We start from the raw sequence: 26,745 nt of genomic DNA on the forward strand, positions 1-26,745 counted from the left end.
ACCTCCCGCATCTCCCACTCCAGCTTAGGTTCCTTTCCCACCAGAGAGATTACATTCCATGTACCTACAGCCAGTTTTGGTAGCTGACGATTGCTCCGTAGATGGCCATGCTACCCAATTCATATTGCATCCGACCCCCACAGCTCCCCTTGCAGGTGGTGGACCCACAGCAGGGCTGACCCATATTATTTCCTCCAGTTATGCCTAGTCCAGCCCCATGGGTGAAGGCCTTGCCACCAGGTGCTCACCCTCGAGCTCTTGCCCCAGGCCTGGTTCCACGGCAAGGCCCCAGTCTCCCCAGCCTGGGTGCAGTAACATGGTCCTTTATTGTAATCGTGGCAGTCTGTTTGTACCGCACGTGGTCTGATTGCTCACCTAGTGCTAACTTGCCTTACGAGACCCTATGAGGGGCGGTTGTCCGCGACAACATAGCTCCTAGGATCATAGAGGCACGCAAACTCCTCCACCACGATAAAGTCATGGAGGCGAGCCCAAAGAATAAGATTTCATTAAATATATCTGAAAGCGTTAATCTGTACTTCATGTAACACAGCCTACGTTTTATAAATCATTCTTGCCAGTTAACACAGGCTTAGCATCAGTGAGACTTACCCTCTTTGGGAACGTGTTCAAACTTTTGCCGGCCCACAAGGCGCCTTGTGTTTGCCATTTTCCATAAAGTGCTCATGAACAACTTCACATTCAGTGACATCCTGCATCCGCATATCTTAACCCTCCTGAAACGGCACCCGTCCACACACAGCACGTGTGTCTATGGACTTCCTGCATCATGTTGAGATTCTCCCGTGGCCAACCAGGTACCCTGATCTTTCCCCAGTCGGACATGCGTGGGATCAGCTCGGATGTCAAGTCAGACCCAGTTCCAATCTGCAGGATTTTGAGGGCCAGTCACAACAGCTGTGGGCTGACTTGCCGCAGGAGAGGATACAAAGGTCGTGCGACTCCCTTCTGCACTGTATCACCACATGTATCCAAGCCTGGGGGGTGCCAGACCCTACTGACATGGGACCAGCAGTGTGCCCATACTGTTAACTCTTTTGTCTGTTTGATCTGATATTACAGTCATTCTGATACGGTTACATGACCTTTCACCATGTGCAGAATCACTTCATTTCCACCACTCCTTCTGGGTGCTTAACTTTTGTATGTGTGGTGAGGGCTGAGGTCACTGAAGTAGTCAAATTCTTTGGTGGTATGACTCCAGGGGTGGATGGGATTCGCCCTGAGTTCTTGAAAGCTTTTGATGTTATTGGGCCATCTTGGCTGACATGCCTCTTCAACATTGCATGGTCATTGGGGACAGTGACTTTGGATTGGCAGACTGGGGTGGTGGTCCCAGTTTTTAAGAAAGGGGACCGAAGGATGTGTCCCATCTTCAAGGAGATCACACTCTTCAGCCTCCCTGGTAAGGTCTGTGCAGAGGTTATGCCCATTGGTCATACCTTGAATCCAGGAGGAACAATGCAGATTCCACCCTGGTTGCGGAACATTGGACCATCTCTTCACCCTCACAAGGATACTGGAGGGTTCAGGGGAGATTACCCAACCACTGTACATGTGTTTTGTGGACTTGGAAAAGGCATGCAATTGTGTCCTGTGAGGGTGCTTCAGGAGTACGGGTTACAGGCTTGTTGTTGCGGGCCATGAAGTTCCTATACAATTGGAGCAAGAGTTCGGTTTTCATTGCCAGCAGTAAGTCAGACTCATTCCTGGTGAATGTTGAACTCCGCCAGGGCTGCCCTTTTTTCACTGATTCTGTTCATAACTTTTATGGACAGAATTTCTAGGCGTAGCCATGGGGCAGAGGGGGTCTGATTCGGGGGCCTCAGGATCATGTCTTTGCTTTTTGTAGATGACATAGTCTTGTTAGCATTGTTAGCTTGGTGACTTGCAGAATGCACTGGGGCGGTTTGCAGCTAAGTGTGAGGTGGTCAGGATGCACCTCCAATTCTGAGGCAATGGTTCTTGACTGAAAAAAGGTGAATTGCTGTCCCAAGCAGAGGAGTTTAAGTATGTTGGTAGGGTGTCCGCGGGGTTTTAAAAAGTATTAAAAAGTAGTAAATCACATAAGCAAAAATTAAAGCCATTAAAAGGTATTACACGCAAATTTACGAGGCATTAAATTTTAGATTTTTTTTAAACTACAAATTGTCCATTTGTGTTTTAAAGTTTATCTGCTAAATTTCTCGCAAATTATTTTAAATGTGGATTAGCTCATTCCTTCATTCATAGATGATCTCTGTGATGCTGACTTCATATTCGGTTGTCGAGCGACGTCTTATACAGTTTGTGCGCTGAAGTACATGTTGGCTGCTTACACTCAGAAAAGCTAAGTCATAGTCATCATGGGTAAGTGCAAATTTGCACGTAAGTGGTTAGAGGACCCAGTGTTTAAGGACTATGGAAGTAAATTAATGACAAAAGTCGTTGATGGAAAAAAAACACGTTGAATTACACTTATCGAATAAAAACGCATTGCGTTAATGACGCTTTGAATTTTTGGGGACTTTAATATGTGCATACATTTAAACATTGAACATTTCAACTGAAAACATTTCAATCGTAATTTCATTGCTTAAATATTCAGTACAAAAATATTCGGCTTCCAAAATTCAGTTCCAAAAGATACGTATTTTAAAGTGCATGTTTATAGTTCAACCACATGAATTCAGTTCATTTAATTTCGCCTCAAAATAAATTTCAAAAGAACAAATTCAGTTGAAAATATTTCATGTGTTTTATCTTTATTATTCAAGCAGTAACATTCAGTCCTCTTATTTCTACTTTACAATATTCAGTCCCGTTATTTTCGCTGTTTCAAATACGCTGCCAAAATTTCAGTGGTTTAAAATACGATCCGAAATTCAACCCTCTACATCCGGGACTAGCAGGATGAGCCATAGATTGCCGATAGAGTTCTCTTCGGGAACTGCGATCAAAATGGAGCAAGCGATCAGTACAAGTACTGATTGACTTGGCAGCAGATTTTTGTTGCTTGTGTTATTTATGTTTCTTGTCGTTTACTGGTCAATACGATAACTTATTGCAACCCCAACTAGTAGGTTTTTATGTAAGTAATTCACTAGCTGCATTAATTATAACCAAACTTATCTTGCTAACGTAAGATGCCTGCAGGCAACTACAAGGTTTACACACCAAGAGTTTAAATCAGCGTGATAAATTTATGATAATGACAGTCAGCGCTCTCTTTTCACATATGCGATGCACAACTCATAAATCAGGAATGCATGGATGAGAGCAGTTAGTCAACTGGTGCAAATCGACAAACTCATTGAAGAAAAAGCCAAACAATTAAGGCACTTGCCATGAATAGCCTAGTGGATAAAGATATGGACTTGTGACTGAAGAAGTCAAATGCAAGATGTTTTCAAAATCACAGTCACTAAATTTATTCTGTTGACCCATGTTCCCTATTTAAATTCTGTTGTACATGCCAAAATTGTGTAACATTATAAATCTTTAAATCAGTTTGAAACTTGTTTAAAAACGGTTGCAACTCAATGCCGTGCGGGTTTTAAAAAATATTGAGAAAGTATTAAAAAAAAGGTATTAAAGTGTTAAATTTAACCTCTGGATTTCTGTATACACTCACCTAAAGGATTATTAGGAACACCATACTAATACGGTGTTTGACCCCCTTTCGCCTTCAGAACTGCCTTAATTCTACGTGGCATTGATTCAACAAGGTGCTGAAAGCATTCTTTAGAAATGTTGCCCCATATTGATAGGATAGCATCTTGCAGTTGATGGAGATTTGTGGGATGCACATCCAGGGCACGAAGCTCCCGTTCCACCACATCCCAAAGATGCTCTATTGGGTTGAGATCTGGTGACTGTGGAGGCCATTTTAGTACAGTGAACTCATTGTCATGTTCAAGAAACCAATTTGAAATGATTCGAGCTTTGTGACATGGTGCATTATCCTGCTGGAAGTAGCCATCAGAGGATGGGTACATGGTGGTCATAAAGGGATGGACATGGTCAGAAACAATGCTCAGGTAGGCCGTGGCATTTAAACGATGCCCAATTGGCACTAAGGGGCCTAAAGTGTGCCAAGAAAACATCCCCCACACCATTACACCACCACCACCAGCCTGCACAGTGGTAACAAGGCATGATGGATCCATGTTCTCATTCTGTTTACGCCAAATTCTGACTCTACCATTAGAATGTCTCAACAGAAATCGAGACTCATCAGACCAGGCAACATTTTTCCAGTCTTCAACTGTCCAATTTTGGTGAGCTCGTGCAAATTGTAGCCTCTTTTTCCTATTTGTACTGTAGTGGAGATGAGTGGTACCCGGTGGGGTCTTCTGCTGTTGTAGCCCATCCGCCTCAAGGTTGTGCGTGTTGTGGCTTCACAAATGCTTTGCTGCATACCTCGGTTGTAACGAGTGGTTATGTCAGTCAAAGTTGCTCTTCTATCAGCTTGAATCAGTCGGCCCATTCTCCTCTGACCTCTAGCATCAACAAGGCATTTTCGCCCACAGGACTGCCGCATACTGGATGTTTTTCCCTTTGCACACCATTCTTTGTAAACCCTAGAAATGGTTGTGCGTGAAAATCCCAGTAACTGAGCAGATTGTGAAATACTCAGACCGGCCCGTCTGGCACCAACAACCATGCCACGCTCAAAATTGCTTAAATCACCTTTCTTTCCCATTCTGACATTCAGTTTGGAGTTCAGGAGATTGTCTTGACCAGGACCACACCCCTAAATGCATTGAAGCAACTGCCATGTGATTTGTTGATTAGATAATTGCAATAATGAGAAATTGAACAGGTGTTCCTAATAATCCTTTAGGTGAGTGTATATGTTCATTTATATTTGAGGACACTACCTCATGTTTTGTGAGTATTCATATCAATTTACTCAATAAAAATGGAAACATTGAAGTAACTGTCTTTTAGTTATGAAAGAAACAAGATCGGCAAAAAAAAAATCGAGATCGGCAGGTAAGGTTGCCTAAGGATCGGTGATCGATGTGTGTGTGTGTGTGTGTGTGTGTGTGTGTGTGTGTGTGTGTGTATATACACTCACCTAAAGGATTATTAGGAACACCTGTTCAATTTCTCATTAATGCAATTATCTAATCAACCAATCACATGGCAGTTGCTTCAATGCATTTAGGGGTGTGGTCCTGGTCAAGACAATCTCCTGAACTCCAAACTGAATGTCAGAATGGGAAAGAAAGGTGATTTAAGCAATTCTGAGCGTGGCATGGTTGTTGGTGCCAGACGGGCCGGTCTGAGTATTTCACAATCTGCTCAGCTACTGGGATTTTCACGCACAATCATTTCTAGGGTTTACAAAGAATGGTGTGCAAAGGGAAAAACATCCAGTATGCGGCAGTCCTGTGGGTGAAAATGCCTTGTTGATGCTAGAGGTCAGAGGAGAATGGGCCGACTGATTCAAGCTGATAGAAGAGCAACTTTGACTGAAATAACCACTCGTTACAACCGAGGTATGCAGCAAAGCATTTGTGAAGCCACAACACGCACAACCTTGAGGCGGATGGGCTACAACAGCAGAAGACCCCACCGGGTACCACTCATCTCCACTACAAATAGGAAAAAGAGGCTACAATTTGCACGAGCTCACCAAAATTGAACAGTTGAAGACTGGAAAAATGTTGCCTGGTCTGATGAGTCTCGATTTCTGTTGAGACATTCAAATGGTAGAGTCAGAATTTGGCGTAAACAGAATGAGAACATGGATCCATCATGCCTTGTTACCACTGTGCAGGCTGCTGGTGGTGGTGTAATGGTGTGGGGATGTTTTCTTGGCACACTTTAGGCCCCTTAGTGCCAATTGGGCATCGTTTAAATGCCACGGCCTACGTGAGCATTGTTTCTGACCATGTCCATCCCTTTATGACCACCATGTACCCATCCTCTGATGGCTACTTCCAGCAGGATAATGCACCATGTCACAAAGCTTGAATCATTTCAAATTGGTTTCTTGAACATGACAATGAGTTCACTGTACTACAATAGCCCCCACAGTCACCAGATCTCAACCCAATAGAGCATCTTTGGGATGTGGTGGAACGGGAGCTTCGTGCCCTGGATGTGCATCCCACAAATCTCCATCAACTGCAAGATGCTATCCTATCCATATGGGCCAACATTTCTAAAGAATGCTTTCAGCACCTTGTTGAATCAATGCCACGTAGAATTAAGGCAGTTCTGAAGGCGAAAGGGGGTCAAACACCGTATTAGTGTGGTGTTCCTAATAATCCTTTAGGTGAGTGTAAATGAGCATTGCTGTTTGAACTACAAAATCATATTTTTTCTTCCAGACTTTAATTTCTCTAATTTTGTAAAAAAAAAAAATATATATATATAGCTGTTATGACACATTTGTCCAAAAAAATAGGGAGGGAGGCAGCCTGCACTGCACCTCTCTCGGGAATGGGAGAAAAGGCTGATTTAACCCTCTGGGGCCTAGGGGTAGGAAACACACTTTCACTGACTGGGGCATGATCACACATTTCATCACACTTAATTCATGGCAAATAAATTATTTCTTATATATTTGTTTTGCCATTACACTCATCTTTATTTTAATATATATTGTAAATATGTCAGATTTTTGTTAAGTTTGAAATTTGACATCAAAGTATAGACATTGCAAAATGCAGTTTGGAACACTTGCAGAAACATTATAAAAGTACATAGTAAGCAATGCTGGCAGTTTGTTTTGATCCCAGATATCTGATCACCAAAGTCTTGGCTACATGAAGATGACTAAATGGTGTAGATGCAACATTAATTTGGATAAATAAATAAGAAAAACCTAACTCATGTAACTATTTCTGGCTCCTTTCATTGAATATGTAGCAACTTTCATGTGTATGAATGAGCCATTGTCACCTGGCCACGTCCCCAACCCCCTTTTATGGCGCTGAAGGGGATGTATCTGGATCGCGTTTCACCGTTGCGCTGTTAATCAAATTACCATGCGAATGCGATTTGAATACGCGCTAATGCGGCTATTTAGAATGTGAATAGCGATCTTCGGGTGAGAGCGGTACTACACGCCCCCGATGCAGGTAAAACAAAGTAAGATGACATGGTTTACTTTTTTGCCGATTTAACCTAATTAAAAAAACTTTAATACTTCCGACAATGGACGTTTTGAAAAGAAGACAGATTACGGATTTAGCCAGCGTTTTTTTCATGATTATACATTAAGATTTCAGCGAGATATTTATAAACTGAAATAGACGCGAAAAGTACGCGATGTCGTCGACGACATACTCGACCCCAAAGAGTTAAAAGCATATAACTAAGATCGGTGGATCTCATGGGAATATGGTCGATTTCTGATCCCCTCAAATTAACGTGATCGAGGCCGATCGATCGGTGCACCCCTACAAGCAGCTCTTGCCAAGCCAAGCTTCTCTTGCTCTCTTACTGTAACATTTCTCTTGTAGAAAAATGTAGACCAATGGTTGATGTTGAATGTAGAATTTTGGTGTTAAACATGAGATAAAGCTGGGGTGTGACATTCTAAAAGGAACTTTAATGGCATTGTTTAGAATATATTTTTAAGCTTCTTGTTTGGCCACAGATAAATTCAAGAGATTGAACATATGAGAGTATGTATTTGTTCCCTCTTTATGATCTGGAACAAGGTGGTGTTAAGTAGTGATAGATGAGATACAACTTAAAAACTGGAATATCAGAAATGCTCTGTTTTGGCCTGGTTTAACCTAAAGGGAATAAAATAAAACCAATCACCGGGTTGGTTTAAAATTTATGATTTGGCACTTGCAAGGTTTTTGGCTGCATTAATATCCTATTTTTTCAGTAATTTTTGGGGGATAATTAATTTACTTACCTTGCTTAAAGGTAACTAACTGCATTGATCCATTTAGCTTTTTTTATTTAGAATTTCAATAACATAAATTCACCAGTATCAAATTAAAAAGAAAAAAGGGCATCTGAAATGAAGTTGAAAATTGATGGCAGTATCCTTTGAAGTTGCAAGCATACGATCAGTTACAGACAGATTTCTTTTTAGATATAATGTTTCTGATTTGGTCATACAGACATTCATTGTGTTGAAAATTCCACACACGAATCATATACAAAAAGCCAAAATTAGGGCTGAGAATCTATTTTAAAAAATATAATCACATTGTTTCTGTAATTAATCACACCTCACCTAATATTAAAACTTATAATCATTAATGTTTATATGTTGAATCCACAAATTAATGTAGGTTTAACACAAAGGGGAGTACATGGGTCATTGTCACCAACTTATTACTTTTAACATAAATTTTCTCTAATTTCTAGATTGAGTCAAATTACAACTTTCTTGTTTAAACGACCATCTGGGGTGGTTAGTTTTTTATGTTATTGCAATTTATTTCTGTAATAAACAGAATTATTTCATCAAATTCAGGGCAGGAGTAACTGCGATGAAGAGAAAAAATGTATACGTCTTATACAAATTGGTTATTTGTGGGTTAGATGCAGTAAAGTTGAAAAATTTTAAAACATTTTATGTAGTTTTGTTTTGCTGATTTTTGGCTACCTATTTGAGGGAAATGGTTTCAAGAGAGCAATTTTCATAATGATGAGGCATATTTTTTTTTTATACTCTTTAATTTTGCTTTTTGCAAGTACAACAAGAGAGAAAATGAACATGGGGAAAAAGAGAACACACAATGGGGGGGGGGGGGGGGGGGGGGTTACTACGTATGTCTTATTCCTATTGTACTGGTTTTACAACAACTGAAACTCCGAGCAAAGCTTCTTCTTGTACACAAACCATTTGGACCATAATCTTGTATAGGCTTTAGTCCTAGCGGAGCAAGTAAATTTTTCCATACAGTGTATTTCCTCCACGATGACCCACAACTGTTCTTGACTGGGGGGGATCACATTTCAGCCAGTTCCTTGTGATCGCCTTTTGGCATGCAAGTACCAGAAAATGTCCTCAGTTTGAAACATGGTGCTAGGAACCAGCCCCAGGAGCAATATCCTGGGATCCTTGGGAACCTTCATGAGGAATATTTCCTCCAAAGACTGAAGGATTCGGTCCCAGAATGGTTGTAGTATTACACATGACCAAAACACATGAGTAGTTGGCATCCACGTGCCCACGTTTTCTCCAACATTGCTGCTGCACGCCCAATTGTTTACTTTTAATGTGAGCGTCTTCCAGCCAAATTCCCTCCACCTTTTCGAGCTAGTAGAAGAGTGCTGTGTTTTGCACATAGAATGCCAATCGCCCCCTGGTATCACAATATTCATTTCTTGCTCCCACTTCGATTTAATGTACATTGTATTTATACCCTTCCGTTTCTGTAAACACCTGTATAATTTAGACTATTTTAACGGGGGTCTGTTTATATGCCGTTGTCAACACATCGATCACGTCATTACCTCCTGAAATTCCTTTTTTAATTTCTGCTTCATAGAAATGCCTCACCTGTAGATATCTAAACAGATCCTTATTTTCCAGTCCGAATTCTCTCAAGTTTTCCAAAGGTTTTGAATGATCCGCCCTGTAAAAGTGTACATAAAGCTGTAATCCCTTTATCTCTCCATCTAGCATATGTAATATCCAGTTCTCCGGGACTAAACATGGAGGTCTGAGAAGGCCACATCAGAAGTTTAATGTCTCCTTTCAAATTATATTTTTTTTAAATCTCCTTCCATATATTCAAAGTTTCTTTGATTATGCTATTTCCCCCTTTTTGATAGTCAATCCCACTTAACCTAGTCTGGGTTTGAGGTCTGTCCACATTTATTTCAATGTGCTTCCATTTTGCCTGATACTCTCGAGAACACCAGTACGTAATGTATCTCATGTGGGCGGCATAATATTCTCTAAGATTGGGGAGTGCTAGCCCACCATATTCCTTGTCGATTTGGAGTTTCCTACATTTTACCCCCGGCCGAGCTCCTGCCCAAATGAACCTGGATATCAACCTGTCCCAAGCCCTGAACTGAGAGTCTGGGATCCGGATTGGTAACGACAAAAAGAGATACAATAACCTTGGCAGCAGATTCATTTTCACTATGTCCAATCTAGAACTAAAATCCAATACCAACATTGACCATTGTGTTATATCCTTCTGAATCCTTTTATTTATTTTATTTATTTCATATAATTTGTTCATATCTTGAGTAATGGAGATTTCCAAGTATTTTATTGACTTAGTTTCCCAATTCCATTTATATTTCTGCCTGATTTTCTTGCTTGTATAATTAATAGGGAGAACTTGTGTTTTTGTGATGTTTATAGTATAACCTGACATTTGATCATAGTCATCCAAAATCTTCATAAGTTTGGGAAGAGTATTATCTGGATTCTGGATGTAGGCTATTATATCATCTGCGAAGAGTCCGATTTTATGATTGTCGTTTGCTATATTCCTTCCGATTCTTCATTTTGTGTAATAGCCTGGGCCAAAGGCTCTATGTATATTGCGAAAAGTGTGGGACTAAGACAACAACCCTGTCGTGTGCCTCTATGCAGTTTAAAACTCTGGGTCAGGTGCCCATTAATCTTAATTCTTGCGGACGGGTCACAAAATAAAGATTGAATACATTTAATAATTTGGCCATTAAAACCCATCCGCTCTAGTACTCCATATAAAAAGGTCCAGCTAACCCTATCGAATGCTTTTTCGGCGTCAAGACTGTCCAGGGCTGCACTCAGTTGTTGTTTATTGGCCTGTTCTGTGACGTGCAAGGTACACCTAATATTGTCTTGTATTTGCCTTCCTTTAATGAACCCGGTCTGATCTTCATCTATTAACTCAGGGGGAAATTATTCAACCCTTTTTGAAATAATGGATGTGAACAACTTATAATCAACATTCAGTATAGTGATAGGTTGGTAAGATTTACAACATTCTTTATTCTTGCCTTCTTTGGGCAGAACTGAAATCACAGCCTCTCTCCATGATGGAGGTATCACTGCTTTGCCGAGGGTCCAGTTCAAGGAATCAAGCAATACTGCTGCTAGATCCTCTTTGAAGATCTCATACCACTCGCTCGGGAAGCCATCACTCCCTGGACACTTATTAGACTTCAGTCTGTTTATCGCTGTGTCTAATTCTTTCATGGTAATGGGGGAACATAATTTATCATTATGTATCATACCTATGGAGGACAGGTCAAGTATTGACAAATATTTTTCAATACCATCTCCATCCACAGTCATTGGCTGTGAATACAAGGTTTCATAATAGTCTTTAAAGATTTTATGAATTTCTCATGGGTTCTATGAAAATCTCATGGGTTAAATTATTGGTTTGGGGGTCTCTAATTTTGTTTATTGAGTGAGTTATTTGTTGCGTTCTAAGACGTCTGGCTAGGATCTTCATTGCTTTCGGACCTGATTCATAATAAGTTTGTTTCACATCTCAATTATTTTTTCTAATTCATCGTTAAAAATGGAATATAATTGTTTTTTGACCTTTATTTGGTTTGTCAGATCCATGTCTCTGTGTTGTTTCTCTAAATCTCTCAATGTTTTTTTTCTAGTTCTTCATATTCTGTCCTCCTTATCTTCTTTAAGTAAGCGGTTCTAGAATCAATTTCCCTCTCATTACTGCTTTGACTGTGTCCCACACTATAGTTGGGTTCACCTGATCGTTATCTCTGATACGGTCTTATTTCTTCCCTAATCTCCTTCACCACAGTCGTTATTCAAGATACTTATATTTAGTCTCCATAATGTATTCTTAGGTCTGTTGTTTAAATGTATAGTTATATCAGATCATAATGTAATCTATCTATCTGATGTTCCTATTAAACACTCCCTTACCCTACCTCTATCTGTATTATTCAGCAAAAAATAATCTATCCTAGAGTGCACTTTATGGGAGGCTGAATAGTGAGTAAAGTCTCTCTCTCGTGCATGCAATTCCCTCCAAACGTCATATAGGCCTGTCTCCTTGATATACACTCACCTAAACGATTATTAGGAACACCTGTTCAATTTCTCATTAATGCAATTATCTAATCAACCAATCACATGGCAGTTGCTTCAATGCATTTAGGGGTGTGGTCCTGGTCAAGACAATCTCCTGAACTCCAAACTGAATGTCAGAATGGGAAAGAAAGGTGATTTAAGCAATTTTGAGCGTGGTATGGTTGTTGGTGCCAGACGGGCCGGTCTGAGTATTTCACAATCTGCTCAGTTACTGGGATTTTCACGCACAACCATTTCTAGGGTTTACAAAGAATGGTGTGCAAAGGGAAAAACATCCAGTATGCGACAGTCCTGTGGGCGAAAATGCCTTGTTGATGCTAGAGGTCAGAGGAGAATGGGCCGACTGATTCAAGCTGATAGAAGAGCAACTTTGACTGAAATTACCACTCGTTACAACCGAGGTATGCAGCAAAGCATTTGTGAAGCCACAACACGCACAACCTTGAGGCGGATGGGCTACAACAGCAGAAGACCCCACCGGGTACCACTCATCTCCACTACAGTACAAATAGGAAAAAGAGGCTACAATTTGCACAAGCTCACCAAAATTGGACAGTTGAAGACTGGAAAAATGTTGCCTGGTCTGATGAGTCTCGATTTCTGTTGAGATATTCAAATGGTAGAGTCAGAATTTGGCGTAAACAGAATGAGAACATGGATCCATCATGCCTTGTTACCACTGTGCAGGCTGGTGGTGGTGGTGTAATGGTGTGGGGGATGTTTTCTTGGCACACTTTAGGCCCCTTAGTGCCAATTGGGCATCGTTTAAATGCCACGGCCTACCTGAGCATTGTTTCTGACCATGTCCATCCCTTTATGACCACCATGTACCCATCTTCTGATGGCTACTTCCAGCAGGATAATGCACCATGTCACAAAGCTCGAATCATTTCAAATTGGTTTCTTGAACATGACAATGAGTTCACTGTACTAAAATGGCCCCCACAGTCACCAGATCTCAACCCAATAGAGCATCTTTGGGATGTGGTGGAACGGGAGCTTCGTGCCCTGGATGTGCATCCCACAAATCTCCACCAACTGCAAGATGCTATCCTATCAATATGGGCCAACATTTCTAAAGAATGCTTTCAGCACCTTGTTGAATCAATGCCACGTAGAATTAAGGCAGTTCTGAAGGCGAAAGGGGGTCAAACACCGTATTAGTATGGTGTTCCTAATAATCCTTTAGGTGAGTGTATATGTTAAGATCTTTCGATCTTAGAGAATTATGTTTTTTCAGACTTGTTTTTTCTTGGGGTTTTGACATATTTATTTTCCCTTTATGGCCCTTAAGAATTCTTTTCCTACTCATCTACCTTTATATCTGAAACTAGCTGACTTAACAAGTTAATTGGTGGGATAACTATGAATATTTTGGGAGAGCTTGTTCACCGTGCGTCTACTCACTCCATCAGCAGACCGGAAGTCATGATGAGGCATATTTTAATATTTTATTTTATATGTTTTAAGTGATGATGTATAGAGTGTGGTGGCAGTATTCTCAATTTTTGTCAAGGGGCAATGTGTGTATTTATGTACAGTTGGTATTAATGTAGCACCTTTTTTGATTGAGTGGCTGGAAGATATTCAACACAAAAAATATTCAAAACACTGCTGTGTGCCTCTGTGTACAGCATCTTCAAAATGTAATGTCAGTTTAAATTTCTTCTCAATTCAGTCAAGTTAAGAAAGCAATGTCATATGAACAAAGTACAGTGTACAATGAATTACTTGAATGCCTTCTCCATAGATAGACAATTAGCAAGATTACAACATTGAAATTCAAAAAATACTGAGTACGACTGGGCAATGTGTGAAATGTAGACATACTGCTGTATAAGATATTTTCAAAAATGTTTAATATAGTTTTTGTACACTCAATCCTGCTACAACATGACTTATGTGTTCTTGAAAAACCTTGCTTTAATTTAAGTTGGGAATACGACTCCATAGTGACTTAAAATGAATTAAATAAAAATGGTGATACCACTGGCCAATAATGTATTTATATGTATTTTAAATAAGAAGAAAATAATACATTAATAAATTATGTCCTAAACATCTCCTTTGGGTCTTATACGTCTCATGAGAATCGCTTAATAACCCCTTCAACTGATCCTGGGCCTTCGTGACCGGGAAATTTTACAGTTCCTGTCTTTCATGTGTCCTTTCATGTGTTGCTTTCTCACTAAACAACAGAAACTGTGACCTTTATGCTAAATAGCATAGGAGACTCAAACAGTTCGTATGTTAAACTTCACGCACAATTTCATATGAAACTACACTGCCACCCCAAAATAATGGTCGATTTGTTAGTTGTTGGTTATAGGGAGGATCGATCACAATCAAAACAGGACAAGCCTTTTATTTATGACCCATGACATGTTTATAATTCACTGTTAAATGTGGTCAACAGATCAGTCATTTGTTTCTCATAGATTAAAATCTGATGTAACACCATTATGCTAATAAGCCCTGGCAAGCTTCACCTCCAGCACTGGAAATATTAGACAAAAGTATATTGGTTATCAATTGAATTTTATGATGCAGAAATACATTGATGCAAGCAGAAAGGTATTTAGTAGTGCATTGAATCTAATTGAGGTACAAAAATAAATCCATTTTCTCAATTTTTACGTCATTACTTCCATTTCTTTTTCCCACGCTTCCACATAGCTTCCAAGTGCTGGTGCTTGTCAACCAGTCAGCAAGTTTTTCACTATAAGCCCTACCCCAGTAGTTCATGGTCAAATGAAAAATATCTAGTCCAGAGTAGGGGATTTCAAAAAAAGGTTCAGGAATTACAACTGAGTCAAGTATTTGATAACGGAAAAAGTTCCTGTGGTGGGACCGTGCCTATGAATTGTATCTGTTCCCTGTACTGGATAAAAGTGTCAGTTAAATATGAATGAGTTACAGGGACGTGTGCACAGAAAATAAAAACTGCCCATGGCTTTTCCAGAACCATGTATATTTTTCTTGTTTTATGAATTTAAGCTGTGTGTGTGTGTGTGTGTGTGTTTCGTCCTGCCCTCAAAAATGCATGATGATCCCTGTGGTTCCTGGGATAGGTTCTACGCTCACTGTGAACCTGTTAGTAAACCAGTTTTGGAAAATAGATGTGTCTTTGACTTGTGACTGGTACATATCGATCATGGTTAATTCATTAGCCATTTATCAAATGATATGGATACTTATAAGCTTATTCTGCATATATCTGTGTATCCAGACTAGTCCTGCACCCCTAAGGGTGTTTTTTCTTTTTATTTGTCTAGTTAGATCATTTTCTGTGTAACTCTTTAAAACTGTTTTTTTTTTCTCAGATATTCGTCATCCAGAAGAACTATCTCTGTTGCGTAAACCGCGTGACCCCAAGAAAAAGAAGAAGAAACTTGAGGAAACAGAAGAAGAGCCCTTGGAACTGGAAGGACCACTGGTTACACCTGGATCAGGTATTACTGTACTGCAAGTGGTTTCCTGCAACCAACCACCATCTTGAAACTGTTCTGCTTTTCTGGGCTCAAATAGGGTTGACATACCTCAAGATGCTTAAGAGAAAAAATCATTGACTTTTACAAAGTTTCTGTTTAGAACTTCTCAATTTCACAGTTTTTCAGATGCCATGCAAAGTATTTAGTTTATGAATGAATAATTTAATTCAATTAACTGCTTAGTGCTGCCATCTTAAACCATATGTCCTCCTATTGAAATCGTCAGTGATGAACTAAACAGATTTGAAGCATTCCATATTTGATACCATTGGATTTGCTAGCCTGTCATGAATAGGGCTTATTGTCCCCCAGCTGCTCCCACCCGCTTTCCAGAGCAGGCATTCCCACATACTCTGAATGCAGCCCTAGGAAGGCATATGGACTTGTCTGCAGAATAAGTCCAGCCTTTATTCACTCTTTATTCTCAGTAAACTTGGGATTATCGTGATAGATTTAGGGGGTAGAGATTTCCTACAGCAGTTAATGACTTTCCTGTAAAATTTCCACTGATGCATGTATTCAGCATGGTGACAGTGTAGTGTCACAACTTTTACTTGCTGTCCCTCTCACTCCTATCTCTGAATTCCTTTAATCTGTCCCCTTGTTTTCATTTTCCTCGTTTCCTTTTCCCCCTACTATTTTAGGCTCTGAGATTATTTACATTGGACCTGTTAAAGGTAAGGTGTCTGCTTCATCTGCCTTTCCCACACTTTTTATTTTCTTCATGCTTTCTCTGGCTTATGTTGAAAATTAATGGTATTGCACTTCTTAAATGGTTTGCTTCATTTGAAACCTCTCTCCACAGTATTTTCCTATATATGTTGGCTTACTGATTGGAACTCTTACATAATATTTTGCCCCCCACATAGATCACCAAGCCCATAACCTGTTTTTGATACCTATATGCAGAAATCTCCATGGTTCGTTCAAGTTTAATTATTATATTTATTATTAAAATCTATTCTATTTTAAGATTGCAATTAAACAATAGATTGGAATTGGGAATGATTAGCCACTTTGAGGAGCCACTTTGAGGAGACCTAACACAATGGCTAGTTAAAGGCAAAATTAATCTTTGGAATTATCACTTGCAGTTCGGCTAATAGAAGATTGAATTGCAGGTTTTGTTATGGTTTTGTCCCTAGAGCAGGGCTGTTCAAATCACGGTGCTCAAGGTCTGAGCACTCCTGATTTCCCAGCCTTTCCCACCTGTGAGCCAGGTGTGAAGCTTCTGTTCCCTGTCATAAGCAGAAATGATAAAACTAACTACCTGGGACTAGGGGTGGGCGATATGGCCCAAACATAATATCACTATAATTTAGAGTATTCTGACGATAACGATAAATTTGACGATATAACAAAATACTGAAAAAAAATGCTTGTTAATCATTTGACAGCATAAACATAACAGGTTACCTTAAAATATTCTGTAAAAACTTAACCTCCTGAGACCCTACATCCTCATATAAGGACATCATTTTTAGTTTAAAACTATTAATTGTTCAAAAAAATTGTTTGGTTTTTATGATTATGAGGTCCTACTAATCCGAAAAAGCTAACGGAAATAAAACATGCACACCAAACAAAAGCCCGGGACTCAGGAGGATAAAAATATATATTACACAAGTTAGTTTTATTTAGTCTTAAAGTAAAATAAATAAAAAAAAAAAAAAAAAAAAAAACTCCCTCTGTTCTTTGGATTGAAAGTCTGTATAAAACATAAATAGTATAACAAATAAAATCCATCACAAAATATAAGGTGTAGTTTACAAAAAAAAAAAGAATCTTTTGATCATTAGTGTAACAATCAACAAAAAAATAAGTTGCCTTTAACCCTCTGGGGTCTAGGGGTAGGGAACACACTTTCACTGACTGGGGCATGGTCATACATTTCTTTAAATATCATAAACATGGCAAATAAATTATTTCTTATTTGTTAATCTTAGTATTCTTTGTAAATATGTCAGATTTATGTGAAGTTTGATGTCAAATTACAAAGTATAGACATTGCAAAATGCAGTTTGGAACACTTGCAGAAACATTATAAAAGTACATAGTAAGCAATGGTGCCAGTTTGTTTTGATCCCAGATATCTGATCACCAAAGTCTTGGCTACATGAAGATGACTAAATGTTGTAGTTGCAACATTCAGTTGCATAAATAAATAAGAAAAAGCTATCATGTCACTATTTCTGGTCTCCTGCCATTGAGTATGTAGCAACTTTCATGTGTATGAATGAGCCATTGACACCTGGCCACATCCCTCCCCCCCTTTTATGGTGCTGATGGGGATGTATCTGGATTGCGTTTCACCGTTGCGTTGTTCATCAAATGACCATGTGAATGCGATTTGAATATGCGCTAATGCAGCTATTTAGAATGTGAATAGCGATCTTCAGGTGAGAGTGGTACTACATGCCCCCGATGCAGGTAAAACAAAGTAAGGTGACATGGTTTACTTTTTCACTGATTTAACCTCATTTTAAAAACTTTAATACTTCCGACAGTTGACGTTTTGAAAAGGCGACAGATTACGGATTTAGCCAGCGTTTCTTCATATTTCTACAATAAGATTTTAGCAAGTTGTTATGAACTGAAAAACACAAGAAAGATATGCGGCATCCAAAATAATTCCACACCACTGAAGTAGCTGCTTTTTGGGAATTAATTCTTCAGCAGTACCGCTTCCAGCCATGTTTGCCTTCACCATCACAACTTAACCCTTGGGAGTCTGAAGGTGTTTTGGAGCCCTGAAGAGATTCTGACATTTCCTGACATTTGTGTATTTTTCAGTTACTTATAAACATATAAATGTCTAAAGTCTGATAACATTGTATTCAGCACAAACTGGGCTACAATAATATATGAGCAGCATGTATGTACAAGTCTTTATATTGAAGAAAAAAACAGTTATGCGTGATTATTGAAAACAACAAAAAAATAAGTTATTAGACCACAAAACTCATTCATGACATTTGTGTACAAGACTTTTGTGACCTGGATCTTGTAGTGTAGAGGTTTTACTTCAAAATGATGTGACAATCATCTCACTCATTCATTTACAGAAAACAATACATTCATTTAAATTTTCTAAGACACTTTTTGTTTAGAAAGGCCATATGCGAGGAGGTGGGAATGATCATGAATAATGCTGTAGTTCACACCAGAGAAGACAAAGACCCACATAATGAGCTGTATAATTAACCCTTTCAGTCAGGTATGAGACAGAGGAAAGTGCTACAAGAAAATAATTTGAAGACAGAAACATATTTCTTTGTTTGTGGTTTATTTAGCATGCGTGTCCCAATGTGAAGTGCTGGTGAAGGCAAGGGTGATGCAGACACATTCCTAAAAACAAATAAATAAAAAAATGTTAGGCAAAAAAAATGTTAGCATCTCAAACATTTACACCCGATATGTTTGTGCTAAATAACATTACCGATAGCAGTGTTATAAGCTAACCAAAACAGAGCTAAATATATATTAGCAACCATAATCTAAAGCTATCCAAAACGAGGTGAAATACATTAGAACTTTTACAAACATCTGTAAACTCCATAAGGCATTAGCTTAGCCACCAGGAAAAAACATGTTTGCTACATAAGGCAGCATGTTAGCAGAGTTATCTACATGCTACTCTAAACTATGTAAATGGCATTGAAAGCCAATGTTTCACATAAGTGTTTCATATAAGCTGACAAAAGCTAGCTGAAGTGAGGAAAATATTTACTAATATTAGTTTAATATTATCAGAATAAGAGTTATATAAGACTTAATAACTTACTCATTGTCAAAGCAGCTTGCTGTGTGTTTGTTTTTAAGCCAGTGTCCGGGGGGAGTGGCCTTGTATGTATAGTGCCCGGACTGTTGAATGGCGTGTGGGCGTGTCCTGCCTCGGGTCATTAGCAGATAATGAAGTGCGACAGAAATTCTGTGCCTCTCCTTGGTTTCACATGGATTACATAAACTGAAAATATTTATTTTTCATTCAAATTGCTTTATTTAAAAGTAGACACTTCTAGCTTTCTATGGATATATTTCTCATGTCTGTCTGTGCAGTATTCACGGAGTTTCAGTTCATTTTAGTGACGTGTTTCAAAAAGATTTTTGTGGAGACTGAGATGGCTGAAAGCGCACCCTGTTTATTTTCTTTATTTTACAAAAGCACAATGTTTTGTGGATATTGAGTATACATGAATAAAAATAGACCATTTACAGATTAAAATGATGTACTACACTTACGTGTATGATCAAACATGACGACGCATTTTAAGTTCTTTTCACGGTTACCAGTGTCCCCGCCGGCAGGTCTGCCGACTCCCAAGGGTTAAATAACTTTGTGCCGCATGTGAGCGTAATCCGCTGCGTAATGGTGTGACGTATTTACGCTAGGGCTGCAACAACTAATCGATTTAATCGATTAAAATCGATTATTAAAATAGTTGCCAACTAATTTAATAATCGATTAGTTGGGTCTACGTTATTATACACATAAGTACAGTGGCAACCTCCTAATTTGGGAGCAGTAAGCTAACCAAAGCCGCGGTGGCAGTAATGCACATAAACCGATGCCGACCGCCATAAAAGAAAAAAGTAAATGCACATAAACGCCATTTACGCACCTTTTAAATTTACAAAACAGCTTTTACTCACCTTTTTTAAGATCACTAATGTTAATGATATAGTTACCCACCGTTTTTACTGCTGTGCATATAGTTTACCCACCTTAAATTTCTTGTTACCACTACACCACTGCTTCATTTCTTCACGATAGAAATTTATAGTAATATCAAATGTTGTAGTACTCAAGACCCGTTTTTGAAGGTCTCGATCTTGTCTTTGAAGCAGCCGTATTTGTACTCGTTCTTGTCAAGGACTCGGGATTTTATTTCGAGACCATAACTCTGAGAATATTCTTATTAATGAGCCGTTTACTGTCGGATTGGATAACTAATAACTGCAACCAATGGCGTTACTGCCGGCCGCGTTACCCGCCCCGTCCCTTCACACACGCACATGTGTTTAAATGAACGCAGGGGAAGTCGTGGTTGTCAACACAATCAGCTATTATGGGGCTAGAAATGCGGCTACATACAGTACAGTATACCACAACGTGTTTACTAGGGATGGCACGGTTCATGAAAAAAAACCGAACCGTTCGGTTCGCTTGTCTCGGTTCGGAGCATGCATGCGTCGCACGGTTCGACGGTTCATGACATGCGCAATGTAGCCTCGTGCCCCGTATGTGACGTCAGTGTGTTTCCCTTTCGCGCGAAAGAATTTTATTAAGGGTCCAAAGCACGTAGTGCTATGGAACCTTATTGTTTTTGTTAGGATTATTATTTTTATTATTTTTCTTCCCTAAAACTGAATGCCCAGCCTAAACCGTAAGTGCTAGGCCTACCAAATTTGGTAGGATGATTGCAATTCCTACCCACTACTCAGGTTGTCCGACCCATCCGACTCAGCCAGAGGGGGGCGCCGTAGCGCCCCCCAACACGTTTTGGACGATATCTCCTGTCCTGTTTGTCCGACCATCGAAATTCTTTTTTCTCCTGATGCAGACAGCCCTGCCCTACCAAAAAGTCAATGGGATCATGAAGCTCCGCCTACTTAGATTTTTTGCTAATTTGCATAATTTGCAAATCCTACTTTTTCCTTAAAGTCCTGGCTTGTCCTACCAAATCAGACAAATGAGGTGTCAGACGAATCAGAATTCTCAGCTGATCAAGAACCATTAACAAAATTGAGACATTTTTATATCATACGGCCATTAGCCACGCCCAAACAATGTCCAAATTTGGCCCATTTTGGTCTGATGGCTATAACTTGGCTGTGCCTTGGCCTACCTAGACCAAATTTGAAATCCTACCTCCCGACACCATTCTGGGGACATGTTCCAAGGCGGGCTGCATTTCGTCCATAGGGGGCGCTACAACTAAAAACTGCCAATATCTCCTGACTGCCTTGGCCAATCCAACTGAAATTTGGCAGACATATACTAGGACCTAGCCTGAGGACAGTCACATACAATGCCAGTCATCAATCATAAAAGCTTGGCTGCCATTAGCCAATCAACATCAAGCAGCCATTTGACAGGCTTAACAATGACCAATCAAACCAAAATTTGGCTGCTACATTCATCTTCTGACCCTCTGCAAACCCTGTAAAGGACAACTCACTAGGCCAGATGGGGGCGCTACAGTGGCCCCATTTGCATTTCTGCCTATTTCTACAGAACTATCAAGCCTACAGTTGAAATTGATTGCCAGTCTAATTCAATATGTCAATGCAAATCTAAACACATATGGAACTTGGTTATATATCATTGCATTTTTGCATAATTTATATTTGTCTGAAAACAGGCTTTTTCATTGCCCTCCTATGATTTTTGCCGCACCTACTTAAATCTGCTGTCATTCAAATCAGGAGACAGTCCTTTTAATGATTTAGAGAAAAAATCTTAAGCTTTCAGTAGGGTACGGCCAAAAGCCAAACCATGACCATACTGGTGCCACGTACATTTCAATCAGACAGCTATATCTCAGGCATGCTTCAGCCATTCATTACCAAATTTCTCTCACTAATGCACTGCTATACCAACGAGCGACCCTCCAAATTTTGTGTCGATCAGTCAAACGGGAGCGCTACGGCCACTGTTTATATGTTACTAAGACCAACCTAGGCCAATTCAGCTATACTGAGTTACCAGATCAGTTATGAAAATGTCTACTGATCTCACCCATCTTACCATCAGAAGCGGGTGGCTCAGTGGGCTAAACCTGTGTGCTTGTAATCAGAGGGTCACCGGTTCGAACCCAGCTTCGGTTGGTACTTGAGCTAGGCAGCCCGATGTGCACAGCATGCTCTCTGTAAAGCAAGCTGGGGAGACATATAGGCATTTTCCCCATGATGGTCAATGAAGCTTCTATTTTTGTTATTAAACCAGCCATTCAGACGGGCTTAGGCACTCCTCCGGAGGGTTCGATTATAATTATTTTTCTTCCCTAACACTGAATGCCCAGCCTAAACCGTAAGTCCTAGGCCGTCCAAATTTGGCAGTAAGATTGCTATCCACTACTGAGCCTCTCTGACCCATCCCAGTCAGTCAGAGGGGGGCACCGTTGCGCCCCACAACACATTTTGGTCGATATCTCCTGTACTACTTGTCCTACACTTAAATTTTATTGGCAGTCAAATTTACTATGTCGTACCAAATCCAGGAACATATATAGTCATATTGCATTAGACCTATGCCAAAATTTCCATCATGTTATGGCTGACTAATTCTGTCTGACTTTCTACTACCCTGGCCGCCAGATCTATGCCCTTATTCCTCTACTGTCCTACCAGTCCGATTGTCCTACGCTTTGGACCCTTTATTTTATTTTTTTTTTCTTTCGCGCGAAAGAATAGGCTATATGCACAGAGCGATGTGACGTAGTTCCGGTAAAAGTTCAGCCAGCTAAGTAATTTCCGGTAGCCTTTCGTTTGCTGCGTTTAGCTCGTGTTTTCGGCGTTACCACCGTCTCTGAAGAAAACGTTTAAATTTCAGCCAACGGATAGCACAACACTGTTGTGCGCCTTTGTTGTGTGACTTTATTTAATGTGCGGTTAGGCACTTTGTTAAAGAAAATTAAGTTATCTGTGACAAAGCACTCCAGTGAGTGTCATGCCTCGATCGTCCGCTCTTTCCGTGTGCCACGCCCCCTCGTTAACCCTGTGTGGATTCCCCGTGTTTACCAGCTGTTCCTGATTGTTGTCAAATTTGTCATTACTCCATTGTATTTAGTCCGCGTTTCCGTTTCTTTCTCCAGTCCGGTCATTATATTGTAATTCTGCTTTACCGCTCGTCTGTGTTCCTTTTGCTCATTAAACCCCGCATTCCCCCGATCCTAGGTCTCCTCGCCTCTGCTTCCCCGGTCAGCGTTGTAACAGTGAGCCTGCTTCCATGCTGCAATGTGAACATTTGCCATGTTCCTAAAAATTCTGTTTATTGCACAGTGTCTGACCAGTTTGATAAATGCAAGATATTCTGTAATATTGCAATCTTTGTGTGCTAAAAAGGCACATACATTCATGTAGATGGCAATACACGTTCTCCTTTTTTTGCCAAATAAATGAAAAGCATGTTGAAATCATCAATCAATCAATCATCAGTCTTTCCTCTTGCTGTATCAAAATCTCACCTAGCTTTCCTCAGAGATGGTCCCAATAATGTGCTCTAAGTCAAGTCAAATTCAGTTTATGCATGATTACATGATATAACTTTTTTAATACTGTATCCTAAATTGTGGATAATTAAGCTATATATCATATGCTGAAGTACATTTCTGGAGTGTTAAAGATTAAAAGAAAAAACAACAAGAACCGTACAGAACCGAAAACCGTGACCCTAAAACCGTGATACAAACCGAACCGTGGGTTTTGTGAACCGTGCCACCCGTAGTGTTTACCCTACCATTCTATTAGGTGGGCGCCCCAAGTTAATTTTATTTAATTTCATTTTCTATATAGCTCCATATCGCAGCAGAAGTCATTTAAGGCTACCTTTCCGACAGAACAGGTTTATATCTTGTCCTTTTATTAAACAAACTAAATAGCCTTATGTTATTTATCTTATTTACAGTTCATCACTGTACTATGCTGAAACAACCGAACACGTTTTAAAACAAAATTTGCCGCCTGCCGTTCACGGGTTTTTCGTCACCAATCATCTTATTTGCGTTGCTCAGTAATTTTTAGCGTAAGATGCGGAAAAGGCTTTTTCTTCGCAATAAATGTTTACTTTATTTGTCCGTAATAAATGCAGACAGACTCGCTGGCGTGCTCTCTCCCCCTGTCATATATGTGTATCAACATTAAATAACATTAGACAATTATTTAATAATATTCTTAGTAGCAGCAGCGGTAGTCTGTGCTTTTACATTGAAAAACTGGAGTACTGAATACATTATCTAAAGCACCATGCTGGTTGCACTTTATAAAACAAGATTTTGTGTATTTCATTACGTTGATTCAGCTGCTACAAATTATTAATTTTTTTTGTATACTCTTAATGTAGCATACATTTGTTTTTTATGTGAGTTGCTGGAAACAACTTTTGTACAAAGACAGACTGGGTTATTAAAAATTGCTGGAAATCAAATTGTTTTTTGCCCCCCCCCCCCATCCGATTAATCGATTAATCGGAAAAGTAATCGACAGATTAATCGATTATCAAAATAATCGTTAGTTGCAGCCCTAATTTACGCCATGAAATTAGCGTATCATGATATATATTTTTTTTCCTGGGCAAAATTTTTTTTACTGGTATTATTCTGAATGATATGATATGGTCCACCTCTACCTGGGACTACTGAAAACAAGGCCTGGATTTGGAATTGAGGTACAGATTTGAAGAGCCCTGCCCTCGAGGTCCCAGGATATTTTCTTTTCGGATACATATTGCATTAAGATTTAGAAAAGAGTCATTCTCGGATAGGGAATACATATGGTACTTTGGACCAGTCCACTGCTGCTGCTGCTGCTGCAGACACTTTCTGTTTAAGATAATTAACCTTCTGGAGTCGAAGGCATCGTCGGTGATGCTACGTATCTTTCTTGTGTATTTCAGTTCATAACTCGCTGAAATCTTATTATAGAAACATGAAAAAAATGCTGACTAAATCCGTAATCTGTCGTCTTTTCAAAACGTCCATTGTCGGAAGTATTAAAGTTTTTAAAATTAGGTTAAATCAGCAAAAAAGTGAACCATGTCACCTTTCTTTGTTTTACCTGCATCGGGGGAGTTAGTACCACTCTCAGCTGAAGATCACTATTCTTGTTCTAAACAGGCTGGGTTTGAACTGGTGACATTTTGATTACAGGCATACAGGCTTAGCCCACTGAGCCGTAAACACAGGTATGTGATTCGCTGCTGAAAGTGGCAACACTGGCACAAAGCTTCAGCGGCAGAGACGTATCCGTGTGCTATATTGTAGCCGATCAGTGTAAACACTACCCAGACATGTGCTCTTGTTTATTTTAATCACAATGGGCGTATTCACATATTTCTTTACCCAATATTAACTGTCGGATTATCATGTTATTATCATGCGAAAGCATTATCATAATCTAACCTGTTGTATACAAAGGCATGTATCATTTTCTCTCTGTCTTGAATATTAAGGTTTTTTTCATAATTGGGCTATGTTACGTAGCTGTAGGAAGCACACCTTTGATACTGCATCCACATGCGATTTGAATGAGAGGTTTGGATCTAAGATGGCGCCTAGGTTATGGGCTGAGCTGCTGAGGGAAAAGTTCAACCCCTTGGAGTGGAGTGCGGAGATTATAGCATTACTATCCTTGGGCTTGTCTCCAAACAGAACCTCAGTTTTCTGAGCATTTAGTGATATAGTTTTCAGTCATCCAGGTCTTTTCTTCGTTAAAACAATAAGCTAAAGTGACAATAGATGTGGTGTCATTAAACATAACTGAAATGTATATTTGGGTGTTGGCGGCATAGGAGTGATAATTAACATTATGCTTTCTCTTTGTTATCTAATGCCAGCATGTAGAGAAAAAGCAATAAATGACCAAGAACTGATCCCTGTGGTACTCAATATTTGACTGGTGACATCGACGATGGAGTACAATTATTAGATACTTGAACATATTGATATTGAATAGTCAATATCTAAACCACTTCAGTACCATTCCATACAACCCAACATTAAATTTAAGTTTATGCAATAAAGTAAAATGGTTACCCGTGTCAAAGGCTGTGCTGAGATCCAAAAGCATTAGCACAGTTGCACTGTCAGCATCAGTTGCCATTGTTATGTCATTTATGACTTTAGTTAAGGCAATTTCAGTGCTGTGTCATGGACAGAAGCCCAACTAGAATCTATCCAGTATGTTGTGTGCCTCCAAGTTTAGCAACAACTATCTTCTCCAGACAAAAGTGGTACATTAGAAACAGGTCTTTAATTGCTGAGCTCCTGTGGATCCAAACTTGATACCTTCAGTAGTGGTGTCACGTTCAGCTAAGGTGGCGAGCAGAGAAGCAAACGAGCAAGCCAGGACTTCAGGTAAACAGGGTTTATTCGGACGAGTGGCGGACATCTACTGACAATACACGACAATACAATGACAAGTCTGGGGAAGACTGACTCAGACGAGGACTAAATACAAAAGACAAGCTAGACTTAATAGGACACAGGCGATCACAATCAGGGCTGAACACGAGGTAACGAGGTGGGC

The 26,745-nt window shown here is 39.6% G+C and overlaps 1 protein-coding gene across 4 annotated transcripts in view; it reads left to right on the plus strand.

Annotated features, from left to right (window-relative positions):
- LOC140578351 (fermitin family homolog 2) overlaps nt 1–26,745 on the plus strand; it is a 119,699-nt gene that overhangs the window by 46,589 nt on the left and 46,365 nt on the right. For 2 of the 4 annotated variants that reach the window (XM_072698915.1, XM_072698912.1), the window contains 3 exons: nt 15,331–15,459; nt 16,143–16,175; nt 16,368–16,418. In XM_072698915.1, the coding sequence (XP_072555016.1) occupies nt 15,331–15,459; nt 16,143–16,175; nt 16,368–16,418 (213 nt within the window). The remainder of the gene's footprint in view (nt 1–15,330; nt 15,460–16,142; nt 16,176–16,367; nt 16,419–26,745) is intronic. The other 2 variants (XM_072698913.1, XM_072698914.1) reach the window with 2 other exon arrangements.

Source organism: Paramormyrops kingsleyae, chromosome 14 (assembly GCF_048594095.1).
Source record: "Paramormyrops kingsleyae isolate MSU_618 chromosome 14, PKINGS_0.4, whole genome shotgun sequence".
NCBI lineage: Eukaryota > Metazoa > Chordata > Actinopteri > Osteoglossiformes > Mormyridae > Paramormyrops > Paramormyrops kingsleyae.